The 24,559-nt window shown below is 45.3% G+C and overlaps 1 protein-coding gene across 1 annotated transcript; it reads left to right on the top strand.

Moving 5' to 3' along the window:
- Nucleotides 1-6,281: 6,281 nt before the first annotated feature.
- Nucleotides 6,282-24,331, top strand: DACT2 (dishevelled binding antagonist of beta catenin 2). The gene is made up of 4 exons (XM_053297077.1): nucleotides 6,282-6,801; nucleotides 18,272-18,404; nucleotides 18,576-18,860; nucleotides 21,177-24,331. The coding sequence occupies exons 1-4, from the start codon at nucleotides 6,571-6,573 to the stop codon at nucleotides 22,988-22,990; spliced, it is 2,463 nt and encodes an 820-aa protein (XP_053153052.1). The 5' UTR covers nucleotides 6,282-6,570; the 3' UTR covers nucleotides 22,991-24,331.
- Nucleotides 24,332-24,559: the final 228 nt, after the last annotated feature.

The raw sequence follows: 24,559 nt of genomic DNA, 5'->3' as shown, positions 1-24,559 counted from the left end.
CTTGGCACTTCACTGGGTCTGTATACTTTGTTGTTCTGGAGCAGTTGCTCTGGGGCCTGGCAGTTGGGCATTGTCTTTCTGATTTGCAGCCCCTCTGTTGTGTTCTGGGCCTACAGACGAGCCAGCACCTCCCAGATCAGTTTGGGGAACAGAGCATGCATTTGCTGGCTGAATATGCGAGGTATGATGTGGATCCAGCTTCTATTGGTGTTGGGGGAGTTTATGTCAGTTAGTGACCCACCCAGGGTGCTAATAATTCATTTAGGGGGAAATTATCTGGCTCAGCGAACTGGCCTTTCATTAATTCAGTAAGCCAAAGTGGATTTCACTACCATCTGAGCCTGGATCCTTGTGGTGGTGATATTGTGGATGGATCTGCTTCAACCCAGGGTTTGGAGGGGAATGCAGAATTTGAAGGGGGTTGAACGAGCAAGGAGAAAGATAAATTCAGCCATGGGTAGGTATCAGTGTTCCCACTATCTATCGGGGATTCCCAGATTTTGTTGACTACAACTTCCATAATCCCCAAGCAAAAGCCATTGCAGCTGGGGATTCTGGGAGTTGTAGTCAACAACATCTGAGGATCCCTGTTAGAGGGAACACTGGTAGGTATGTGGTTCATTTCTCACCAGAGGGGAGAACAGCTGGCCATTTCTAAATAGTGAGGAATGAGAGGTTTCCAGATGAGACATTTCCTGATATTCCCGAGGTAAAGTCTTGTGTAGTGATTTCTGATGAGTCCTGTATTCTTGCCAAATGCATTTTGACTCTATCGAGTCTTCTTCAGTGGCAGTTTCCTAGAAAATCTCACCGAAGGGAGAAGCAAACAACTCACTCCTCATGATGAGTAGAGAACACGAGGAGAAAGAGATCTTCCAGAAAACCGTCACTGAAGAAAACTCAACAGAGTCGAGATGCATTTGGCAAGAATACAGGACTCAGCAGAGATCACTACATGAGACTTTACATCGGGAATATCCACTTGTACTTCTCCCGCTTTACCAGCAATATATCTTCAATATGAACTATTGGATCCAATCTTTTAAGCTGGATATAGAGCCTATTTTAATGATCATTTTGCATAAATTTTATTGACACATACAGATCTATTTTTATTCCAGCATTATTATAACACATGCAATTGCACAGCCTTTTAATCACATGGTTTTGTTAAGGTCCTATTCAAATATCAGTACATAGTACTTGGATTCTCTGTTAATAATCGTAACTCAAGCATGAGATGGTATTTGTTATGAACCTCTTTGTAGGCTGCTAAGCAGAAAAACAATATGTAGCAAGTCCTATGTATGCAAAGATATCCACAGAGGACCCTATGCAGAATTCCCTGCACAACTGTGACCCACCAAACTCACCCCCATCTTACCAGGAGCATTTCCAGACAGGGCTTTTAGCTTGCTTCTCAGAAATGGAGGGTGTGTGTGTTCACATATCAGCCAGATTTATCCTGAAGTCCCTGTGAACTATCAGGGAGCACTTCTCACACTATTCGGGTTTTTCATTGCCCATTAGAGCGTAGCTGGATTTATGTCTGGGGTAAAATAAAAATTCACTTTTTGAATTGGGGGTTTGGGGCAAATTTGAACTCATAGTAAACCCTTGCAGTAAACCCGCGGTAAAGCCTGCTGTCTGGAAATGCTCCAGGTTTTTGACAAACCCTCCCTCTTGTTTGCAGTTCCAGGCAAACTGGAAAACTGCCATTCATAGTTCATGGCCTGTATGGGCTTGGTGGGGAGGGTTGCTAGAGTAAGCGACTTTAGATATTCTAGAAATTTGTTTTCCAGTATATCCCCCCAATATCAATCCATTCAATTTTCCAAGATTGCTTTCAGTAGTCAGTAGATTGCTTTCAGTAGTCAGCTGGAAACAGATACAAATTCCTGGAGACTCGGGAATTCCTAGGCCAATCTTACAGGGCTGACAACCCTGTGATGGATCACAAATTGTGCAGGCCCACTTAATGGTGCAGCTACCTTTGCATTTTGCCCTGAAATTATATCCTCAACACTCTCCTTGATCTAAAACATAGTCTCCTGTAGACTGTTTTAAAACCAATTAAGGCTTGTATTCCATTAAATAAGAATGGAGTTTGACTCACTGACTATTGATGTACCACCAGCTTTATGTTAGTGTTTCATTTCCATCCACTCTCAGAATACTCATCCCCAGTCATACTGGCTTATCTAGAAAGCCACAACCATCAAACTGAAAACATATGAACCTCATAGATCACTGACCCTCCCCCACTTTCCCCTCAGCTTCCATACTGCTGGCTTTTACTGTATTTTAAATGAAAACTCTCTGAGATTAAGGCTGCTGAAGCCTCCTGTAATCACTTTTTTTCTCTCTGTGGGATTTATTCAGCCTAGACATGTTCCATTTGTGGAAAACTCTCCTCTCATAATAAACTCTTCCCCTCCCTCCCTCCCTCCCTCCTGGAGATGGCTGCCAGATCAACATTTGGGGGTGGGGGAGTGGAGACACACTGAAGAACTGAACTCATACTTTTTTTGTGGAGGTTTAGGATAAGCATGTATTTTCGTGAAGAATAATTACCAAGAAGGTAGCAGAAGTCTATACAACCTTCCCCCCACCCCCCGGAAGAGTTCACATATGCATTCTTTCTCAGTTACTGCAATATCAAGCGATAATTTATATGTGTGAAACCATGATTAATGGTTGAATAATATAGTGAAACTATATAGAGCTTTCATATCACCTCACCAAAAACATACATCTTTCAGTTCACATACTTAGTTGCAAGTAGTCAACCATGTATGAGTAAATGCTCACCATGTATGTGCACCATGTAAATGATGCCCATGTATGTGTAAATCCTCACTATGGAACACTTCTTGAAAAGGTAAATTTCCCACACCAAAGTTATTTCAGTGTGAGAAATTGTGTATATTAGGCGTGTGTGAGCCAGAACGAATTCATACCCCTTAGGTCAAAGGGGTTCTGGTTGAGCCGAATCGGGCCCGGTTCAGGTCAAGTTGGCTGGAAACTTACTGGAAACTGGTAAAAGGATTCCCCTTTACCAGTAAGGGGTGGGGGCAGGGGACTTAGCTAAAGTGTGTTGCAGTGAAGGGTAGTGAATTTTTACCTTAAAGGTGCCGCAGTGGTAGCTGCAGGTGTCAGCAGGATGGCGGCGGGAGCTCCCCCACTCCCTGCTGGAGCAGGCAGGGCCAGTTTGGGTCATTTCAGTCCTCTGCACGTGCATGGAGGTCAATAAAATGGCCTCTGTGGATGCGCTGAAGCCATTTTATTGACCTCCACACAGATGCAAAGACCTGAACTGGGCCAGAAGTGGGCCTGAACTAGCCCTGCCAGTTCAGGCCCTGCCACGCTATGGGGGGAGCCCTCGCTGCCACCACCCTACCCCTGAGGTGAGGCTGCCACAGCTGCTGCTGATGACACATTCAAGGTTTAAAAAAAGCACTCCCCTCCTACTGCAATGTGCTTTAGCTAGTCCCCCCCTTCCCCTTCCTAGTCCCCGGTTCCCCTTTACTGGTAAAGGGGAATCCCCTTTACCAATAGAGCTTGGAGCTTCCCTGAAATGGGCAAAGCCCACTCCGGTGCCCCCTGCACCACCCCCCCATCACCTGCCCAGGCACCCCCAACCACCCGCCCAGACACCATCACAGACACCAGCCCAGCAGATAGCAAGGAGGAGGGTTGCTCCTGGGCAGGTGACAGGGAACACGCATCTGCTGTCCTTGCCACCAAAGAAGGTGGGCGATGGGTAACACTCACTTACCCACCCTCCGCACCGTGGTCACCTCCACTCACTGCAAAAGCAGCATCTGGAGCTGAAGGCAGCGGAGAGGAGGGTGGCCGTGCGGATTGGTGTTCCCCATCGCCTGTCCCCACTCCTCGCCGCTACCACCACAAAGTGGCAGGTGGAGGCGGCAAGGGGGAGGGCAGACACACACTCTCCATCGCTCGCCCAGTGCCCACTCTCTGGCCCAGCCCCTGCTGGGGCCAGGAGGGTGCATGAGAGGGCAGTGGGGAGGGAACAGGGGCCATGGGGGGCAAAGGGAGGGGGCAGAAGGCCCTCAGAGGGTGGCAAACCTGGGTCCCATGTGACCCAGGCTGTTGCTGCCCCGGCAAGCTTTGTGCTCTAAGCGAGCACTTAGCTCACTGTAATGGGTGGGCTAGCCCTGAAAATATTTGAAATGTCTTCAGAATACAGCAGCTGAATACCATCCTCTGGGCTTTCCCTTTGGGGGTGCAGGGCTGAAGATGAATCAGCATGTGCGGGTCCTCATGGGGAAGTGGTGGTGGGAGAGGGTACACATGCAGCCACAGATTGTTGGTGGGGGGAGTCTCCTCCTCAGGGCCAGCCCAAGGGGCAGGGGCACCCCAGATGAAGCCTGCCCATCTCATTGCCTGCCCAGACACCCCCTTGGATGCCCCATCCACCATCCCATCGCCCACCAGAGCACCCTCCTGGCCACAGCGGGTGGTGGGCAGGAGGGTGGGAACCAGGTGGGTGCCAGAGAGTGTGCACCCACCCTACTTGGCTCTGCCTCTACAGGCAGCTTTTCAACCTGGTGCCAAGAGATCTTCAGAGTCCCAGCCTGGTCCACACACCCCATCCGAGTGGCAGAAGCTTGGGGGACAGGGTCTAGGAGGGCACTCTCACTCTCCTACCTGCCCCAACCACTACCCCTGCAGCCCAGTATGGCTGCCACTCAGAGGAGGTGTGGGATTTAGAGGAATCTGATGTCCGTGTGTGTGTGTGTGTGTGTGTGTGTGTGTGTGTGTGTGTGTGTGTGAATTTGGTTGATCTGGCAAGCTGTTGGTCTTGCAGAAGTCTCCCACAAAACAAGTTGGGTTGTTTTGTTTTGTTTAAAAGGAAATTCAATTTCCTAGCTCCTCTAGAAATCCATTGTCCAATCCAGAAGGGGCTAGAGGAAGACTGGGGAGCAAGTAGTATGAACAGTGCATGGGGGGGGGAATCACAAGCAACTGAGAGGAACCCTATTAAAACAACACCGAAGTGAACGGTCCCCTGGTTTTTCTGAATTATCTTTACTGTGCATATATGAGGCTAATATATGCCCTCATAACTTGTTCTACTTTACCCCACTTAATCCCACGGTAAAGCCCACAATCTGGGAAAGGCCCAGTTGGGAGGAGGCAGGCCCCATGCGAATCACACTTGCACTCTGGCCCACAACTACCTCCCATGAGGTGCTGCACATGCTAATTTGCACCCAGTCCCATGCCGACTCACCCCACGGACAGCCCTGCACAGGTCACCCCGCCCAAAGGACGGGCCTGCTGAGATCAATGGCATGTCTTCCTTAGTGGGTGGGTGTGATTCGGATTGTTTGTTGTCTATAAATTTATATCCCACTCTTCCTCCAAGGGGCCAAGAGTGGTGTACATGCTTATGTTTATCCTCATAACAACCCTGTGAGGTAGGTTAGGCTGAGAAATATGGCCCAGAGTCACCTGGTGAGTTTCAAGGCTGAATAGGGATTTGAACTCAGGTCTCTCCGGTCCTAGTCCAACACTCTAACCACGACAGAAAAAGTTTCTGACCCTTCAGGACAAAAGAGAATACTCTATTGCCCAATTCTGTACTTGTAGCACTGCAGTGCTAACTGGGCAAAGAGGCACCTTTTACTGTGGCGATTCTCTTTATTTAGCAGGGGGAGAGTAACTGGCCCTATCCACCCACAGCACAGGACTTCCAGTGACTGTTGCTGGTGTCTATCTTATGTTTCTTTTTAGAATGTGAGCCCTTGGGGGACAGGGAGCCATCTTATTTATTTATTATTTCTCTGTGTAAACTGCCCTGAGCTATTTTTGGAAGGGCGGTATAAAAATCGAAATAATAATAATAATAATAAGGCAGAGTAATGCTATTCAATGCCCATGTAGGCATTACAGCTAGCTAGGATGATCAAGATTCACATTGGAGAACCTAAGTTGTACAAAATGTCTAATGTTTTACTTTTGTTTCATTCTTGTTTGTATTGTAAACTGCCCAGAGACAGAGTTCGGGGCAGTTTATAAATTTGTTAAATAAATAAATAAAAATAAAGTGCTGTCTTGTCTTACTTCAGGACCACGTGCCAGTCCGGAGAGAGAGAGAGTGTGTGTGTTGTGAGTGTGTATTTCCACGGGCGGGGCTCCTGCACACTACACAGCCGCGATGTGTCAGTCCTGAGAAAGAGCTCATATCCTCATCCTCCAAACCCCCTCGTGGCACCTTACCAACAAGGGGGCGGGGATTTCGGGAGGGAATGAATGAGTGAATGAATGAGGTCGCGCTCTGGTTGGCTAGTCGCCGCCGGCTCTCTCCCTCTCCGCTTGGCGCGGCGCTGGCCCACCGCTGCCCTGTGCTGGGGAGGGCGTTGAAGCGCAGCCTCCTCTTCACCCTGCCCGCCCTCCCTCCCTCCCAGACAGTCCGCGGCTCCTCCGCTCCATTCCCGCTGCTGGAAGCAAGGGAGAGGGAAGCAGCTCGTGCCGTCTGCGCCACCTTCTATTCAGCATCCAGTTCGCCATGGCCTGGGCTTGAGCGGCTCCGAAAAGAAGATGCTCGTGGGGAGGCAGCAGCAGCAGCGGCCGGTCGGCTGGGACCGCTGCAGGGTCAGCGAGAGGTTGCAAGCCGCCCTGGCCGGCCTCCAGGAGCTCCAGGTGCTGCGGGAGAAGCAGCGGGCGCTGGTGAGCGGCGCCTTGGCCATGCAGGACGCGGCCGAGGGGAGGCAGGCTCAAAGCAAGGAGCAGCGGCTGGAAGCCACCCTGACTGCCTTGAAGGAGCAGCTGGTAAGGGACCCGCTGCAGAGCCGGGCCCGCGCGGGCTGGGCATCGCTGCTGCATTTGGGCAAGCTGGGGTGGGCAGATGTGCCAAGGCAAGACGGTGCTTGCGCCTCTTAGCTGCTGCGCTCTCGTGTCCTTCCAGATTGATTCGCCTTTCCGGTTTAGGTCGATAGAAATCATACCAGTATCTATCGATTTCTCCCGAGGAGCGTTTTTCTCCTAAATGACTAAACAAAACACCCTGTTAACTGAGCTGCCAAGTCCATTATATTTGTTGGTTCCACCGTTAAATACCTAATGGCATTTATATTCGGGAAAAAATATTTTTAGAGGTTTATGACCGTTTTTTAAAATTTAAAATATTTATACCCCTGCCTCTCCAGTATAATACTGCACAGGGCGGCTCACAAAAGCAACTGAGCAAATAAAATAATATAAGAATAGCCACATGACTAAAAAGAGGGACCTGTTATAAACCAAATTTTAAACACACACACATATATATCTCCTGAAGGCAAGTCTAATTATAATCTGCCATCCCGCAAACCCCCTTGAATTCCACATGCACAATCTCCTAATTTAGATTTGATCAATTTAATGTTGGCTTTGGCTATAAAGTGCATGATCTAAAGAATGATGGGTTTAGAGTACAGATAAAGAGTACACAAGGTAATAGGAAGTATCAATTTAAAAAGTCAAGGATTGTCAGATGTCAGTAATAATAATATTTATACACTACTTTTCAGCTATTTCATTTAGTAATTAAATGTGAAGGCTTTTTAAAAATGCAGCATTTGGTACTGTGTTCCAGGAAGTTCTGAGAAGAGAGGTAGGGTGTGTGTGTGTGTGTTTCTAAATCTATGGAGTTGTGATGTATGAAGGGACAATTATTTAAACAAGGAATCGATCTCTTAATATTATAAACATATAGCAACTTTGAAGCAATCCCTGTACCTTCTGCCTTAATCTAAAAGGTGCTTCAAAGACTATGCTTCCCTGATAAAACCTATAGTGATACAGACACGTGATTGCCGCATATGACTATCCATCTATCTATCTACTGTTCTCATGAGTTCTCCCCCCACCCCACCGCCCCGTGGCATGGAAGTGCTTTCCATGCCGAAATAATACAGTATTTGAAGTAGCTCTGAATTTCTGTAGTAGCACACAATATATTTCCATTAGTGGCTGCATATTTTGACTTGGATCATCTACACTCTTAATATCAGTGGGTAAATACATTTGGAGACTAAATTGCCTTTCATCTACTCCACCCATTTTAAGTCTCTGACTACAGTCTTCTGCACATTTACTTGAGAGTAAGTCTTCTTGGACTTACTACTGAGTAAAAACGTTTAAGATTGTGCTACATAGAACAAAAACAACAACGTTGCCATCTCATTAAACCCCCACTTAGGTCAGTGGCAAGGGTGTAGCTATAATTGAGCGGATGGATTCAAAGAACCCAGGCCCTTCAGCTCCTGAGGGCCCCCCAGCCAGTGGTACAACTTTGGAGAAAGAATATTTGGAGAGCTGCAATTTTATGCAACAAAACAGGAAAGGGGTTTTGTTGTATGCCGTTATCTAAGCAGGGCTGAAATCCAAAACAGACTTGCAAGCACAACCCCATGCCCATTTGCTTTGAAGCAAGTACCACTGAGTTGGGACCACTATGTTTGCAAAGGATTAAGTCCCAAGTGGGGCTTATTTCTGAGTAAGCATGCATATATAATTGGGCTGCAAGTAATCTCTCTCATTTGGGGATGTCCAGTCTCATAGTTTAAGCATAGTAGAACTTTATAGCACAAGTTTTTTCTCCATAAGAACAGATTCTGTGAAATTGCTATCAGAAGTTGAAATAGTCTGTCGAGGAGAGGTTAGGATGGAGTCATATTGGGGTTTTCTGGTGAAGCCAAAAAGATTGCTCCCAAATCTTTTAAAGCTACATATGTGCTTTTAAAGCTACATACATGTTAGTTATCTTTTTCTCTATTCAGTGCAAACATAATATAGATAGATAGATAGATAGATAAAACCAGTCCTTTTGTGTGTTGCTTTCTGTGTGCAATTGTGTGAGAGCAGCATTATTTCAATAATAGCTAAATAGATCTATTTGTTAATGTATATTAATTTACAATGAGAATTCAACTTCAAGCATGTTTGAGTTGTAGTAAATATAAAGTAGCAGTAATGCACTTTTAGTTTAGAGAAATACAAATGCTTCAATTTTATGTGCACATGCTTGGGAGTAAGCCCCATTAAACTCGGTGAGACTTGTTTCTTAATAAACCTGCATAGTATTGCACTTTTATGATAAGTAATAAGTATTTGAAGAAATTTAAGAGCATGTCTTGCCTTTAGCTGCATAATGTAGGGGGCTGCCCACTTCACCTTGAAGTCAGTTGCAGGGGAGCAACTGCAGGAAAGAGGGCATGCCCTCAACTCCTGCCTGTAGGCTCCCAGTGGCATCTGGTGGCCCACTGTGTGAAACAGGATGCTGGACTAGATGGGCCTTGGGCCTGATCCAGCAGGGCTGTTCTTATGTTCTTATGTTAACTTGAACAACTGTGAATTACATTTTTTTCCCATATCTGTGTGGAGAAAGAGCATTGTAAAGATATCTCTAAAACTTGATCATTGGGAGTATCATTGACAGATGTGCTGAATGCTGCTCATAAGATAAATGTGGCATTAGTGCATTTAATTGCAATGTTTCTGCATTTTCTTATTTCTCCCCCCCCTTTTTTCATCCACAAAGATATCACAAAATAATCAGATTAAGATGCAATGACAAACTGCATTAAATCATGGAATTATAGAGAGGAAGGGGGTTAGAGGTTCGGTACTATCCCTCTGCAGACAAATGCTGATTTCATTGAAGCCCAGGAGGTATGGCAAATGAGGGTATGGTTAGCCAGTGCACTCTCATTCACCCACCTCTCACAGATTCAGGCATAATGCCAGAGGGGCTGCAGAGGATAGGTCTGTCAATGACTATTAGCCATGATAGCTAAATGGAATCTTCACTTTCCAAAGCAATAGGCTCTGAATACCAGATGCTGAGGGGACACCATAGTTGAAGTTGGGGGCCTTTTTTGTCATGTTTTGCTTGGGCGGGGCTTTGTGGAGCCATCTGGCTGGCCACTTTGAAAAACACAATAGTTGGACATAGGGACATAGGAAACTGCCATATACTGAGTCAGACCATTTGTCTATCTAGCTCAGTATTGTCTTCACAGACTGGCAGCAGCTTCTCCAAGGTTGCAGGCAGGAATCTCTCTCAGCCCCATCTTGGAGAAGCCAGGGAGGGAACTTGAAACCTTCTGCTCTTCCCAGAGCGGCTTCATCCCCTGAGGGGAATATCTTGCAGTGCTCACACATCAAGTCTCCCTTTCATATGTAACCAGGGCAGACCCTGCTTACCTATGGGGACAAGTCATGCTTTTCCTATTTTCAGTAAGAGTAAGGGTGAACAACAAGAAATAGGTTACAAAATGGCAAATCTGGGTCTCTTGCTGATTAACATGTGAAACAGGCTTTACCTATGGAGTTCTTTGATCAAATCACCAATTCTCAGCCTAACCTAATTGGTAGGATTGTTCCTACAATCCTTATGCTAGGAAGGGTAGGATACAAATGTAACAAAAAATAAACACTCATACTGCATGCTATGAAAATTTACCCACAGTAAAAAGAATCAGCAATACCAATTTACTTGGAGGCAAATTTTGTATTTGGCTGTAAATATGAGTCGGAACAAGAGTATGAAAGCAAACCCATCCAGGATTTGAGCCCACTTAAGAGAAAATGTGAGCTCTAATGATCATGTAAGGTTCTTAACTCATCTCTGTAAGCACACTCCATCATATTTCATTTCTGTATCAGGGTTTCATACTGCAGAGTTGAGAAACAGAATTGCTTGTTCCTAGGTGATGGGAAGATGCTGACAATAATTAACTTCAGCTATCAAAGCAAAATGCACATTTCTTTACTTCTATAAATATAATACTCCTGCTTTGTATTAGACTTTAAAGTTTCAAAGCACTTCCCATGCATTATCTCTATTCCTTACAACAGTCTTGTAAAGTAGATCTGTAAGTCCTCACATTGCACTTGGATGTATGTTTGAGACTGAGATAATAGTGGCACACTGAATGCCTAAGAAAAATTGAACAGAAGTCTTCCTGATTCATAGCTCACAATCTTGCCCACTGCACTATGCCTGTTCTCAAATACTGTGCATATATTCTGTGTTAATGACTATACACTTAAAAATTGTTGGTCCATTAGATAAAATGCAAAAGCATCAGTAACATCTTTATTATGTACTAACTAGAGGCAAGATTTTCACATTTTCAAAGCCATGCTTCTCTGTTCTTTTTGGTGCAAACAAGTTCTGAGGTTGCATCAAAGCACGCAGTCCTCATTTGTCTGCATAACATCTCCTTCATGCCATTGCAAACTGCAAACTTTTTCAAACAGCAAAGATAGGCTTTTTCATCATGCCCAGCAACACTGTTTCTCTTTTTCTCCCCACCACCCCAACTTTGTTTTTTCTCTGCTTAATATCTTGCCTGATGAAAAGAGTTCTGATGAACTCTAAAGAGCGGTCTCCTACTACTATGAGCTATAAGAAGTGTTTGTTATTGTTATATAAAATGACCATGAAAAACTTTAGTTAGCTCCTCCTATATACTTTGTAGTTGCAGTAGATTGTATAATCAAAAGTAGAAAGGGTCTGAATTTGTGTGATATCAGCTTCATTTTCAAAAAACAAACAAACTCCTGTACACATGCATGCACATTTATGGACTGGAACTCCTTCTTGAAGAAAGAATGCAATCAAAACATTATAGACTTTAATCTCTCCAGTACTGGCAATTACACACTTCAGTACACTCAAAGTTAATTTAGATCTCCCCCTCCCTCTTATTGGTGTTAGACTTGGCCATCAGTTATCAATGAGGTGTGAAAACACAAAGGGTATTCGCTAACTGTAGGCAGTTTTATCAGAAGGCATCTCAGAGTGAAAATTGGCTTTAACCTTCAGGGGATGCTTAAGCCCCACTTGTGAAACATTGCAGCAAGCATATCTTGATTAGAGTCAAAATGGCAGCACAAGTGTACTGCCAACCATTTGATTACCTGTCATTGATAATTTTAACTAATGATTCCACTTTATTTTATTTAACCCAAAAGAGAATATGATTTAAAGCATTTATTGCTTGCTCAAGGCCAGCAGGTTAATAGAAACACCCAGTGACCTCTGACCAGGGCAATCCATTCCTATTTGATACATGTGCTTTGAGCTTTAATAGTTCATGTGTATGTGTATTTTGTTCCAAGTAAGACTTGAAAATGGGGAATTCTCTTAGCCAGATTTGGTGGACACTTGACGGGGCTTTAAAGAGAGTGGAGGAAATGAGTTCATGGGGTGTGGTTTTTTGGTGTGGTTTTTTTTGAGGGTGTTTTTTTTTTTTTGGTTTGTTTTTAGATAGGAGAGGTATCTAACTGGAAAGAGGAAAATAAATGTCTTGTTCCCAGGGGTGTAGCTGTAATTGAGCGAAGGGGTTCAAAGAACCCTGGGCCCTCCAGCTCCTGAGCGCCCCCCCCAACTCCATATTTTCCTATTTTCTTCATTATCTCCCTCACTCCAAGGGGCCACTGGAGAGATGGGCAAACATGGGGCCCCTCTCCCCTATCTATGCCTCTGCTTGTTCCATCTGAAATAACATTAAAAGTGGGGCAGAGTTTTGCATGCAGCTGTCACTCCCATCACTGCTACAATGGTGGCCACACAACAGCATAAAGATCAGCAAGCTTTTAGCATAGAGGCTACTTTTTTGCCACAAGAATGCTGGCATGTGATATTTTTGAGGAGCAGCACATTTCTGAGAAAGCAACAGAGTTTCAGGCCTTACAAACTAATCTGGCAGGGCCTGGTTGGAAGTATTATTTTATTTTATTTATTTATTACATTTATATCCCACTCTTCCTCCAAGGAACCCATGCATGATTATGTTTGCCCTCACAACAACCCTGTAGGGTAGGTTCAGAGCCTCTGAGAGCTGGTTCAGGCTCTGGTGGAAACCCCCCCCCATTTTGGCAACCCTATCTGGGCCCCCTTCCAGACCGCTGGGCCCCGGTACCGGCTCCCACCCCCTCTCATCAGCCTTGGGTAGGTTAGGCTCAAAGATATGCGACTGGCCCAGAGTCACCCAGTGAGTTTCATGGCTGAATGTCTCCCTGATTCTAGTCCAACACTCTAACCACTGCACCACATTCATGGCTGCCAACATGTGAAACCCCAAACATTCTACAGCAGTTTTTCACTGATGTGCATGATGCAGCCCAGTCCTGTGCATGGTTATGCAGGAGGAAATCCCATTCAGTTCAGAGGTGCTTACTTCCACATAAGTGTGCATACAACTGCAGACACAGTTATGCTCCTCCTCTTGATCTAGAATGCCCCACTTCCACCTCTCTTGCTACTTCCCATTCTGCACTGAAAGTTTCAGTAAAGCAATCTTCAGCATGCCCACTACAAACTAAGCCCTACTCAATACCTTAATAAATGTGCTTGGAACTGAACTATAGGTTTTCTCTTTGCATGCATTCAGAGATCTTGTTTGTTAAAAATATGTAAGCCACCTTCCTATACTACTATGGATATTTATATACCACTTTTCAACCAAAAGTTTTCAAAGCAGTTTATAAATAGTATAAACCTTGGTAGTCCCTGGCATCTCTAAGTAGGGATTCGAAAGATCCCTCTCTGAAATCCTGGACAGCTGCTGCCAGTCGTTGTTACAATACTGGCCCAGATGGACCAATGGCCTGACTCTATTAAAGCAGCCTCATATGTTTTACAATGCCTAATGAATTTTACAATAACTACAGTCATATCGTTCTGGGATGCCATCAGGATGCTTCACTCCAAATATGTGCACTCTGTTATATACTGTCCTGGGAATCCGCAGTAAGGTCATTCTAAAAAAATATCTTTCTTAAAAATTGATTTGCAATGCCGCTGCAAATTTCAGTTGATTCAATTTGGGTCTCTCTCATTGGCATTCCAAACTAGCTGCTTGATTCTTATGAAACAGGCCTGCGTTTTACATGCAAAGCGATGCTTCCTTTCTGTGCAATGTCCCACAGATTTTGCATTTTTATTTCAAAATGGACTGGGTAGTGGTATTCATAAAATATTCTGTCTAACCAAATTCAGATGGGTCTAAAGATGATGGGTGCTTCCATGATCGGGAGGTGTGGGCCCTTGCACCTCCCAATCACAGAAGCACCTACTATCACAATACCAGCTTACCTATGAGTGGTGTTCTGTCACAAATGATTGCCAGGCCTGGCCTGGGGTGGGACTTCCAGTCCCATTTCAGATGCTGTGCTTGTGCACAGCATCTTTGTATAATGTCTGAAGAGGGCTTAACTCTTCAGATAATCCTGACTTCAGGATTATCATCAAGCATACCTAAGTCTCGGATGAGTGATTTAAGAAAAGTTTGGTCTTTAGAAGTTAGGAATTAATGAGAAGAATGGAGTCGCCTAGAAACATAGGAACTACCTGTCTCCTCATAGGGGTGGGGGACAGTGGGTGGGGAAAGGAAGGGCTAACAACACTGATGTAAATCATGTTATGTTGGTTAAAGTGCTGTAAAATCACAGACAGATCCTGGAGGTGCAATAAATTATCTTTGAATACCTGAGAGCCTTGTTGAACACTTTGTGGCCTCTCTACCATTAATCAGAAACCACAAAGGGAGGGATTGGCTGGCAAAACATTAATCATTAAGCAATTAATTCCAGCCATGAAAACAAAACTCTGTGACTTCCTGAATGGATGGGATTAAGGGAAGCGTAACAATCTCCCCCACCCCCCAAGAACAACACAGGAAATTCTGAAAATGCACAAGTATTAAATTGGCATCTTTCTTATTTCAAATGCTAGCAGTAATGGTCCTGATCTTGAAATTTAATTAACCTTGATGTTGCTGCTACACATTTGTTAAAACAGACAATACTGTATATTTGTATCAGATACTAGTAAGGCAACTTTGGGATATAGTGGCATGCCTAACTTGTCCTTTTAATTTCAATGAGACTTCCTCAAGTAAATTTAGTGAGCCTGCATATCTTGTACAACAGTATTGGGTGAATGCTGAGGAATGTGTCATTATGCTGCTAAATGCCTATCTTGGGAACAAACACTGATGAATGGAGAGTCCATACAGATGACAGATTTGCCACACGTTCTACCACAGATTTTTCCACACATCTGCACTCATACGTTGTAAAATATTTCTTACCACTTGGCAGGATATTGCTGACAATCAAACCAGTGGAAGCTTATTCATCCTGGCGTACATTGGTCATCTGTATGGGCTCTTAGTCTTCTATGAATCTGTTCAAGGGGTAAACATTCTGAAGGTGTGTGATCATTAACTTTTGAACTCCCGGCCATAGTTCTGAGATGTGTTTGACCAGCATAAAAGGGAAATCAGCGGGGGGAAAGGGAAATGGTTACATAGGGACATTGGAAGCTGCCTTATACCAACTATTGGTCCATATAGTTCAGTATTGTCTACACTGACTGGCAGTGGCTTTCCAAGGATTTAGGCAGGAGTCTGGAGATGCCAGGGATTGAACCTGGGACTTTCAGAGGTATTCTACCTCTGAACTATGGGTTCATCCCCAAAGGTGGCATAGATGAGTCTCCCATCCAGGCACTGGCCATGCCAAGGCCTGCTTAGTTTTAGCAATTTGGCTGTATTGTGTGCCCTTAGACCATGCTCTGGGACATTCGTCTCTGCCCTACCCCCCACCCCCCGCTGCTGCTACTGGGGAGCAAAACACTGGACTGAGATTCCTGAGTTCCCTGCTGATGGTTTTATTGTTCCAACCAGAGTTAACTCCACTAAGCAGGAAACTGTATTAGACATATTTTGTGTGTCTGCCATGGCTGAAAAACTCTTAATGAAGTCCATGCCTTACGTACCATGCAGTGCCCCACTGATCCAAGCGTGGGGCACTTGTGATCACTTTATCCATCTGCAGACCCTGTCCACACTGCTACTGAATATGGAGGAGCTTCCTAATAACAATTGTGATGCACTCTTGTGGTGGTTTCTCCATAGGAATGATGAGAATTGTCACTAGGGCACTGATGCAGTTGTTATGCACCATGGGGCCCCTCAGCACTTGATATGGATGGGGTTTGCAAATGGGTGGCATGAGTGTGCACTTGGATCAGCAAGGTGCTGCGTGGAATGCAAGTCAATAACAGCTGCTTTGCAGTAGAGTTGTGCACATTAAAATGGCAATGCTTCGGTTCATTTTACTTTCTGAAATGTAAAACAAGAAAATGTCTTGTTTTAAAATGCCATTGGTGGTGGGGTGAGGGGTGGGGAGAGCTGCTCAGGAATTAACCTTTCAATCAATTTTTTTTAAAAAATAAAAACAATGTATGTATTTATACAAGTTAGTCTTTGATGCAGAAATTTATTAAGCCAGTATAATTGAACATAAAACCATCTAGGCCCAGTGATTTTTATGGGGCTACTTGTGATCTTTTGAAGTCAGTGAAAACCTCCCTTTTGCCTTTTCTTGGAAACTGAAAGTGTTCCAGGTCGCTGAGGGCGAAGAAGAGAGAACTTAACCCACAGTATAGAATTGATGAGAGATCTAGTGAGCTAGATAATGGGTATTTTTATAAGCAGTGTGCTTTATATCCCTGAAGAATTTGAGACTTCAGCCACTGCTCATTATGCTGCCTTAGAGTCTGCCCCTAAACGAGCCCCTGGTGGCGCAGTGGTAAAACTGCCGCCCTGTAACCAAAAGGTTACAAGTTCGATCCTGACCAGGGGCTCAAGGTTGACTCAGCCTTCCATCCTTCCGAGGTCGGTAAAATGAGCACCCAGAATGTTGGGGGCAATATGCTAAATCATTGTAAACCGCTTAGAGAGCTTCCAGCTATAGAGCGGTATATAAATGTAAGTGCTATTGCTATTGCTAAACATCTGGAGGAGAGCTGGTCTTGTGGTAGCAAGCGTGACTTGTCCTCTTAGCCATTGCACTCCTTTCGACATTGTAACCATGTACAATGTAACACCTAAAGAGGGCATGGGGCTGCTACCAAATGCAGTAGCACCTCCTCTCCTTGGTAACATCTAGTAATACAGAACACATAACCTGATGCTTTCATACTCTTGAGCTTTTCCACCACGGCAATTCAGTGGGATGGGGGAACTCAAAGTCAATGATGATGCCACTTTGTATTACTTGGCATTTGGGATGTGGTAGAAGGGAAAGGGGAAGCAGCAGCAGGCTACTTTTTGTAGTGGTAGTTGATAAGATCTGATTCTGGCTTCAAGATTTTCGCTCCATTCGTATTTTGGACAATGTACACCATCTAGAGGTACATATATCGGGTGGTATAGCAATATGATGAATAAATAAATGTGTAGAAACCCCTGGTGTGATTTGTTGGCTCTGGGTCCATGCTTCTGAATTCACCATTCAGAGGAAGTTTGGGGGTTTTATTTAGCTAGTAAAAAGCTAATTTCTAGGAATGTGCATGAAGCTTTTCATGCACATTGTGGGGTGGGGTGGAGAGCGGGCCTGTAAAAGGAGAAGGCAGATTTTACCTGCCCCTCCCTTGCTCCTCCGCCAACCCCTGCTGAGTGATCAAGATGGCATCCACAGATGCTCAGATTTCCTGCTGGGAACAGGGAACTTCCTGTTCCCAGCAAGATGCAGCCGGGCAAACAGAGAGGCTGGCTGCTGAATACAAACAGCACCACTCTGGTGGGGAGGGGGTGGCAGAGGAGCAAGGGAGGGGCAGGTAAGACCTGCCTTCCTCCTTTTAAAGTGCCCACTCGCCCCCCCCCCACCGAAACAGTCTGGCTGGGGCAGCTCAAAACATTTGGTGCCTCGAGCACATCCCTACTAATTTCAGAAATAATCTATTAAAGCTTCTCTTTTTCTAACAGTTTTAAATCATTACTTGTCCCCAGTCTTTGGTATATGATGGAATACAAGCTTATACAGGCATACGTATTTATATACATGGATATATAGAATAGAGTTTGCTTCCATCAGTGCAAAGATTATCATTACCATGCAGTGCTGTCAACTAAAGTGGTTTCTGACCTCATTCAGAAGTGCTCTCTAACATTTTCTGTCTAGTGTTGTTACCTTTGCATTACTTTCTCCCAGTGACTGATATTCAGACTAACTTGTCTCATTTATTTCAGTGGGGCTACTCATGGGTAATTTAGTCTGAATGTTAGCTATAGTCATGTCATGTTGGCTGCTGTTCTGGGGATGAAATTATCCTCGGGGCCATTTAATATGTGCCTTGAAAGTTGAGTTTGGCCCCAAAATATGGCAACATTCACAGTCTGGTCCCTCTTAATCTACTGCATCTAAAACTGTCTCTTTCTCCCCATCCCATTGCTAACAGTCCCGCCTGAGGAGACAAGATGTTGGCCTGAAAAGTCACTTGGATCAGCTGGACCAACAGATTAGTGAACTGAAGCTGGATGTTGGCAAAACCTCAATCGAGTATCTTGACAGTGACAGCAGACCCAGCTCAGGTAAGGTTTATTCTTGAGGGGCAATTTCAGGGATAGCTACTACTAATATTTGCACAATATTAACCCTTGTGTGAGAAGGAAAACATTGGAATGCTTCAACTGTTCCTTGTTCTGTGCAAATACTTTGTTTTCCATAAACCCTTTTTTTTTCTGCTTCTTTCACCTTCGCAGGCTTTTATGATCTGAGTGATGGTGGCTCCTGCTCCCTATCTAATTCCTGTACTTCTGTCTTCAGTGAATCCGTCTCCTCCTCCCATGCCAGTCTGTTGCCTAATTCTCAGCACCCCAAGACCCATCTCAGCATCTTTGATTACCGCCCCAAATCTGCAGATGAAACTACTGTACACAACCAGTTCCAACCACAGGGAGTCTATACCAGTGACGGATGCCGAATCAAGGCTTGCCCTGATATTTTGGGGACACCCACCAGATCCAGGCCTAGGCCTGTTTCCACAGGTAACCATTACTATTATATACTGGTTTTCAACAACAACAAAATGAGTTCTCAGTGTGGTTGACATAGAAGGTAGATAAATAAATAAAGACGACTCTACCCCTAAAGAGCTCACAGTTTAAGGACACACAAAGTAGGCACCAGCAACAGGCACTGTTATGCCATGGTTGAATCAGGCCAGTTGCTCTCACCCTGCTAAATATAAGAGTTGCCATTTTGAAAGGTTCCTCTTTGTCTGGTTAGCAGGGGACAAGAGTAACTTACTCCTGTGTCCTCTTGGCTTCGGCACAGGTCTGCTCAACTTTGGCCCCCCCAGCTGTTTTTGGACTACAACTCCCATAATCCCCAGCCACAGTAGCCAATAGCCAGGGATTATGGGAGTTGTAGGCCAACGTCTGCAGGAAGACTGAAGTTGAGCAGCCCTGCTTTAGCATCACAGCCGATTGTATAAAGCACAATGGCATCGATATATAAAAACATAATTTTAAAAATGGAAATATACCTCAGTAGTAGAGCTTGTCGCTTGGCTACTGCCTCATACTGTAGGTATGATCTATAGACCACTTACATAATTCAATCCAGGTACCAAATCTGCCCTGGATTGGATGATGTGAGGACTACAAGGTGGCTTTCTGCTCAATAAAACCTGTAACAGGTAAAGTTGAAAACAATGAAAGTAGCACTGTACAAACACTAAAGTCATTGTGCAACTTTCCGATTGTGGAACACCATCAGGGCTGCCTTTCACATTGCACTGCAGCACCAGAGGGTCCCTGATGCCTGCGGTCCACTGTGTGGCATGTTGGCCACTGCACCTAACCCTTTGCCTATTAACTCAGAAGTAAGTTCAGCTTTGTTCAGTTTAATGAAATGGGAGCAGCAGGTGCTTCTGGAATAAAAGCTTGTAATTAAATGGCAATCAAAGGTGTGCATTTTTGGGAACATTTTCCAATGTCCTAAATTGATTGGGATCTGATTTAGCATGTTTATTTGACTTACATTTAGATAGAGAAAACTTGTTTGAGAAGGAGCTATATCATGGATTCCTTTTATGTAGCCTGAGGCTTCTGATATTACCCAGCTGGAGTAGGAAGGAGCTGCACTGCATGGGCTCCTCCTTTGCTCCGGCAATGTCAGAATGAGCCCTTTGTTTTGCAGTGTAGAGCAGGAATGCAGGAGTAGGAGGAAATTGGGACCATATGCGTTCTGGTAAGACACAGGTTATTCTCATGAGCTGCCCAGAGTAGACTAGCCTGAGCTAGGCTGCTCATGTGGAGCGCCGGGATCCGTGCAGGGCCAAGGAGACACAGAGCCAAGGGGACACCGATGGGCACCTAGAGTGCCTATTTAATAGGGGAATCCCCCAAGGCACTGTGATCTTTGAATGGTGCCTTGTGGGATATGCAGAGGCCGGGATAATGGGTCCTGGCCTCTGTTTACCCGTGCTGCCAGGAGCAGAATGGATAGTCATCCTCTCTGCTCCTGGCAGTGCAGGTCATGTGGGCATGCAGCTTGTGCACCGCAGGGGCTGCACATGATCATCTGGGGGAAGGTAGGTTGAACCTGGCCTTTTCACCCACCCACAAGCGTGCTTATGTGAACTGCCCCACAGAATAATTCTAAAGCTGCAACAAGGTTTTCCTAGTCACCTAACAGAGGTTTACTTGATGACTGTGGCATTGAGTTGCATGTGTGAGTAAGCCACCACAGCTAAAAACCACACAAACAGCTTTCACATCACCTCATGTCTCCTCAGATTCAATGCTTGACAATGGAGTCGCTTCACACATTTATCTGTGAGTCATCAAATCAAGAAAGATACATGTCTATGTGAACCAACTCTTAGCTGGTCCTGTGTCATGGACACAGTGTTATCACATTTTAATTACTGCTGTGGAATAATGAAAATTCATTTGTGGCTTGTGTGTGTGTGTATAAAAATACATGTAATGGGTGTAGGTTGTATATTTTGCTTTGTTGGTTTCTGAAATATCTTATTGATGTGTGCTATATTATGTAATTAGTTCCATGTGCTCCACAGGACATCTTGATCTCATGGATCTCACCACAAGTAAGATTAATTAGTCCAGCTGTTTCATTAAAAGCAAAGAATGTTGTTATCCACCCTGAGCTTTACAGCTAAGGAAGCTTTCAGTGTATGAAATAAAATTTAGCTCTGCATTGCTTATAAGGCTCATGTGGTGAAACCTGAGAACCACCAAATTGTTCAGTAAAAATTCTCAGAGCATCTAAGGTATGTGTCTGTTCTTTTATTGACTCGGTGATTTTATTGTCTGTCTTTTTTCTCCTTTAACCAGGAGACCTTGAAAGACTTGCCATGGCAGATGTGGGATTTCCAAAAGTAACAGATCCCAAATCCTTTCAGCCACTTTGTCCAGGAGGAGAAATCCAGTTTTACTGTGTGGACCCCAAATACCAGAGTGACTTGGTCTCTAAGAGTGGGAATGATGTGTACCCTTACCCCAGCCCCCTTCATGCTGTGGCTTTACAGAGCCCACTTTTTTCTCTAGCAGGACCACCATCAGAAACAGAAGGCCATCCTTTGCTTAACAAAGTTGCACCTAATGCTGTTGGGCCCAGTTTGATTAGGACTCGGCCAGTCATGGAGGCTAGGCCAGGGGGTTACATCAACAAACTGCTCCAGCTGACACGCTATAGAGGAAACAATCAGGCGGATGCCAGTGAGAGGTGTCCAACAAAGAACCAGCCATCCACAATGCTCCAGAGACTCATTATAATCCCCAGTGCTGGGGGAGTGAAAATTAACAGCAGCGGCAGCCAGCTGGAAAAACAAGGGAGCTCATTGCATAGTAACAAAGCTGAGGGGAACCTGCAGAGGGAGATGCCTCAAGGGGAATGTGCCAAACAGCAGGGGACCATGCACTGTGTGAATGTAGAGCAGACAGCCACCATGCTCCATGCTGAGTCCTCATTGGCTGTGAATAGCTGTTATCCTGCCAAGTCATCTGTAAGGGACTCTCCTCTGATAGAAACTGGGGAAAGCAGCCTGGAGCACAGCTCTTCCAGCTCACAGCTAGGAACCGAGGATTCGAGCCTGAGTCCCCCAAATACTAACGTTGCCCCAACCAAGAGATCTTTCAAGAAATCTGTCAGCCTCGGTGCCCTAAAGGCAGGTGGTCATGAACTAGTGCCTCAGGGGGAGTTTGTTCACGCCAAGTTTGTCCCTGCAGAATCCCATCAAGTCAGGGTGCGGTTTGCGAACTCTAAAATGAAGTCTGTGAAGGTAAAAAGGAGAAACAGTGAGAAGGTGCTGAGGCCTGGAAAGCAGACTCTTTATGTGGAAAAGCCAAGGGGAGTTCACCATGGTTCTGCCAGACTTCCTATTGAGTGGAATCCGCCTCAGAGACAGCTCAGAGGCAGGAACCTCATTAGGAGGCCTACTTTTGCTGGGGAAGCTACAGGAAGGTCGTGCTCCGAGTCCAGCCTATACCCTGTGCCATTTGGAATCCCCCAAGTACCCTGTGGCCCTGAACTATACAAGGCATCTGCCAATGCCATGTATTCTCTCGAAGCAGCTTATATAGACCCAAGCACCAAGAAAAAGCAACGCAAATGGCAGTCAACTGTAGAAATCTCAGCAAAAACCCAAGTTGCCAGCCTTCCTAGTGGTTTTGCCCTGGGACCTCAAAGACCACAGGCAAGGCGAGTGGGGATCACGCGGGCTGTGACCATGAGGGCACGCTCAAAGAACCGCCATCCCTTTCGTCCTGTAACATATGCCAAAAGTGAGTCTGACCACTCCGAATACTCTGCAGAATGTGCTTCACTGTTCCACTCCACTATTGCTGAGACCAGTGAAGGAGAGGTCAGTGACTATACAGCAAACCGCTTTGGGGACAGCGAGTCCAGTGAAAGTGATTCAGAGGGCAGTAGCAATGGCAGCAGCCTAACCCTTGACTATGATGACGAGGGTGATGAGCATGAGCTGGTCTGGCCTGACTCTTCCATTAGGCCATCCGCAGCTGCTCAGACCTCATCCAAGCCTCTCCCACCAATGCCTAAACTGTGTCGCATCAAAGCGTCAAAGGCCCTCAAGAAGAAAATTAGGAGATTCCAACCTGCTTCTCTGAAAGTAATGACCATGGTTTAAAGTGAGAGTATGCATCTGTTTTGCCAGTTGGCTCTGCCTCAGCTTGTAAAACAAAGGAGAATTGAAACTTTAAAGGATTTTGTCAAACAAAATGTGACTCTACTCCTAGATCTCAAGGCAAGGGACTTTTCGTTTGCTAAGGCCCATATAAATGACACTTGCTGATTTTGCCTTTTTGTTCTGTAAATATAAATTCCATGTGTTTATGTGGCTTTATGCTCCGCCTCGCCCCTGCTCCTTTGGATGATGTTCTGATAGATGCGAAGTGTTTAGATAAGGTGGCCTGCTCAGCCACATTGTGTCTGATAGATCTTCTGGGAAATAGATGAGTAGCCTCTTGACACACAGAGAGGCTATTCTCATGACCAGCCACAACCGGGCTAAGGGAGCCCAACCCGGTTTCGGCTGGTTGTGTGCTGCAATGGGAGCCACAGAGCTCCCGGCAACCAGCCCTCTTCAATTCCCCCCCCCCACCACCACCATTAAACAAGGTTAGCAGAGCGCACACTCTGCTAACCCCTTCTTCCTGCCGTGTGTCGCCATGGTGACTCATGAGTAGACCCCCAATGGGGAGGCTACAACGAGCCTCCCAGCATTGTGGAGGGGGGGCTCCCTAGAATGCCTCGTGCATTTGCGTGGGGCATTCTGGTACTTCCATGAGCCGGGAGGCCCCTGATCCCTGCTGCCCCAAACGGCTCCGTGACAGAGCCGGTAATTGTGTTGGTGGCTGATCTGGCCGCCCAGAGTGAGCTGCCTGCTCGTGTGTGGCGAGTGGGTGAAGCCCCCTCTCCGCAAACCCCCTTATGGCTCTTCACACTGCTCCTGTGAAGCGCCTCAGAGGATTTCCCCAAAGTTGATGGGAAGAAGGATAAAGCTTTTCTGCTAAAGATGGCACTCCAGCTTCTTTCTTGGAGGACCTCTCCATAGCTGGAGAGATTCGGTATACTATCACAGCTCCCTTATGTGTTCTTCCCCATACTCATGCTGCTTACCCAGTAAAAAACCACCACCACTGATTTGGACCATATCCTGTCAGGATACCAGTTTATTGGAGACTTGCCATTTACCATTGAGGGTTAGGGTCAGCAGAATGTGGGTGGTTCAGAGGAAAGCTCGAATCCCCCTAACAAATTCAAAATATTAAGTAAGATTCAGCACTGACTGTTACAGATGTACTTTATTTTTAAGATGGAGTTTGGTTTGGTTTTGGGGGTGGGTGAGGGAAACTGCACTCCCAACACTGTGTCACAGTGCATTAAAATGGTTGCTGTGGCTGAGAGTGGAGCAGCTGTGCTCTCATTACTGCAGGCTCAATAAATGTTATGATGCTACTCCTGCAAACAGCTGTCTGGCCTCTCTGTTTTAGAGAAATAAAAAAAGATGTTGTCACTTAGTCAAAATAGTAAATGTTCTAAAAGGGGAATGCATACTTGACAGTATTACAGAGAGAGGCCCTGTCACTGTGGGAGTGCTTTCCAGTGGGGGGGAATTCTTTTCCTCCTCCTCCCATGTTAATTACTACTTGCTTGACCTATTTCAGTGCATAAGCTCTTTCTAAGTTGTCCAAGC

Source organism: Hemicordylus capensis, chromosome 1 (assembly GCF_027244095.1).
Source record: "Hemicordylus capensis ecotype Gifberg chromosome 1, rHemCap1.1.pri, whole genome shotgun sequence".
NCBI classification, from domain to species: domain Eukaryota; kingdom Metazoa; phylum Chordata; class Lepidosauria; order Squamata; family Cordylidae; genus Hemicordylus; species Hemicordylus capensis.
The sequence above is the reverse complement of the archived record's forward strand: the minus strand, read 5'-3'. Positions and strand labels throughout refer to the sequence as shown.